The sequence below is a fragment of the Mesitornis unicolor genome, unplaced genomic scaffold (assembly GCF_000695765.1).
Source record: "Mesitornis unicolor isolate BGI_N332 unplaced genomic scaffold, ASM69576v1 scaffold32356, whole genome shotgun sequence".
Lineage (NCBI taxonomy): Eukaryota > Metazoa > Chordata > Aves > Mesitornithiformes > Mesitornithidae > Mesitornis > Mesitornis unicolor.
Window position 1 is genome coordinate 309 of NW_010189420.1, and position 2,530 is coordinate 2,838.

A 2,530-nucleotide genomic window follows, 5' to 3' on the forward strand; every position below is an offset into this window, starting at 1 on the left:
TTTGAAAATGCTATTTAAAGAAGCCTGTAAGATAGCATATTAGGAAGCTTTAAAAGCAGGTTGAAGTGTGGGGTGGACTTAAATTCGATGTAAATGCAAGGGTAAAAAAATACCAACAAAAAAAACCAAAAACAAAAACAAAAAACCCAACCAAAACAAACCAAACCACATAGTTTTCATTTAGGAAAAAAAAATACAGTTAAACAGACACACATACGAATGTGCAATGTTAGATTCTGGTCAGTATTTAAAAGCAGTATAATCAACAGGAAGGAGCACTTACCTACTGAAAAGGATGGTTTAAAAATATCTATTAATATATATTAGCTTTATGTCTTCCCAATAAAATGTACACAGAATACCCCCTTCGATCAGATTAGCTCCCATATTAGCTTGGGTAAGAAAAAGCATTCTAAAGAGTGGAGGAAAAAATGTATTAAAATGTTGAAAGAACCTACAGTTCCTTATTAGGCGAAGATACAATATTTATTCCTTGTCTCCTGGGATGAAGCTCCTCTATCTATTGTCCTCCCAGTTCTCAGTGCTGATGCTTAATTTTCAAAACTTCTATATTACCAAGGGACCTACGACATCAGCCAAAGAAATACCCAGCAAGTACAAAATCTGATCCAGGGAGCAGCTTTTGTGCAGAGGGAAAATTTTGTTCCTACAGGTTTTTAAGGAGGTGCATGGAAAAGCGAGAGATCTGATCTATGCAGATACATTGCAAATTCTCTCTGTCTGTAGAGATTTTTTCTAAAAAAAATTGGGGAAATACATGAACTTTGGATTTTTCAATTTTTTTTCTTTTTTTTTTTTTTTTTAATTTGGAGAGGGGAATTTTTTCCAGGCTTTTTCTCCTTTTTTTTTTTTTTTCGGAGAACCAAAAAATGTCAACTACCTTTCCAGGTCTCGTCCACGATGCAGAGGTATTTTGTGTGTGTGAGTGAGTGTGTGTGTGTGTGCGTGCGTGTGTGTGTGCGTGTGTGTGCATATGTGTGTGTGTATGTGCCTGTGTGGTTGTTTCCATTTTTTTTAAATCCATATTGGACCGTTACATTTAATTATAATCCGGCTTCAGAGATAACTTAAAGAAGTATAGAGAGAAAATTCGTTATGACATCTGTCGCCAGAAAGGGCAACTCATTACCACGTTAAAACCGTTGCCAGAACGAAAATCAGAATAATACCCCTAATAATATAATGAAGTGGAGAGAAATCACCACCAGCTCGCCAGGAATGGGGAGTTCTCACAAAAAAAAAAAAAAAAAAAAAAGCAGGACTCCCCTTTTCTTTCGAACGCAGAAAAAGGGGGGGGGGAGAGAAATTTTGGATCTGATTCGTTATTTTAAAAAGAAAGAAAAATAGGGGTTCGGGGAAAAAAAAAAGAAGGAAGGAAGGAAGAAAGGAAGGCAAGCAGGCGGCAAAGCTTTCTCAATGTGTAACACAGGGATGGGACTTGTGTGTATTCTCGGTAGTTTCCTCTGTTTGATGACTTTTTTCGTGTGTCAGCCCCAGATATCACAGCTGTGATCAGGAGGTGGATGGATAGATGGATGGACGGACAGATAGAGAGGGTGGTGGTTTTTTTTTTTATTTCAGTGCCTGGATTCCTTGCGCTTGACGGTATTAAGGGCAGACTGGGCTGGTTAAGATTTTTTTGAGCAGACCTTGATGGCACCAGCCCAAGGTAGGGAAGGGGCTTTTGTTGCCGCTTCTGTTGGGGGAGAAGCGATGCGGGACAGCGTGCTTGGGAGAACCGCACCAGGGGTTTTCAATGACAAACCTCCAGTTTTGGGGTCTTCTTCTCACTTCTTCCTTGCAGATACGTCATGACGGATCAAACAGTTACCGTTTGATGCAGCTGGGATGCCTGGAGTCTGTGGCCAACTCGACCGTCGCCTATTCCTCCTCATCTCCTCTCACTTATTCTACCACGGGCACCGAGTTCGCCTCCCCGTACTTCTCCACTAACCACCAGTACACCCCACTGCACCACCAGTCCTTCCACTACGAGTTCCAACACAGCCACCCGGCAGTCAACCCCGACGCTTACTCCTTGAACTCTCTCCACCACTCCCAGCAATACTACCAGCAGATCCACCATGGGGAACCCACTGATTTTATCAACCTGCACAATGCACGAGCGCTTAAGTCCTCTTGCTTGGATGAGCAGAGGAGAGAGCTGGGGTGCTTAGATGCTTACCGCCGCCACGACCTGTCTCTTATGAGCCATGGATCCCAATATGGGATGCATCCAGATCAAAGACTCCTGCCAGGACCAAGCCTCGGGCTTGCAGCCTCGGGAGCAGACGATTTGCAGGTAAATAACGTGCGGTTTCCTTTCGAGGCACCTTCTTCTCCCCTCCCCCTGCCCTGGTCCCCCCCTCCTTCTCACCCTCCCCATTTTCCTCTGCTCAGAATAGCTCATACAAAGAAGGGAAGATTCATCCAAAATCCGGTTCAGGGTCCGTCCCCTCCAGAATAGTAACAATAAAAAAAATTGGGGGGGGGGGGGGGGGAAAACAAA

The 2,530-nt window shown here is 43.4% G+C and overlaps 1 protein-coding gene across 1 annotated transcript in view; it reads left to right on the forward strand.

Annotated features, from left to right (window-relative positions):
- Positions 1–890: 890 nt before the first annotated feature.
- The window catches only part of LOC104541909 (transcription factor AP-2-delta-like), a gene marked incomplete at its 3' end in the record, with an annotated part of 5,124 nt that continues 3,484 nt past the window's right edge, over positions 891–2,530 (forward strand). The window contains exons 1-2 of the mRNA XM_010186069.1: positions 891–929; positions 1,826–2,323. Of these exons, the coding sequence (XP_010184371.1) occupies positions 891–929; positions 1,826–2,323 (537 nt within the window). The remainder of the gene's footprint in view (positions 930–1,825; positions 2,324–2,530) is intronic.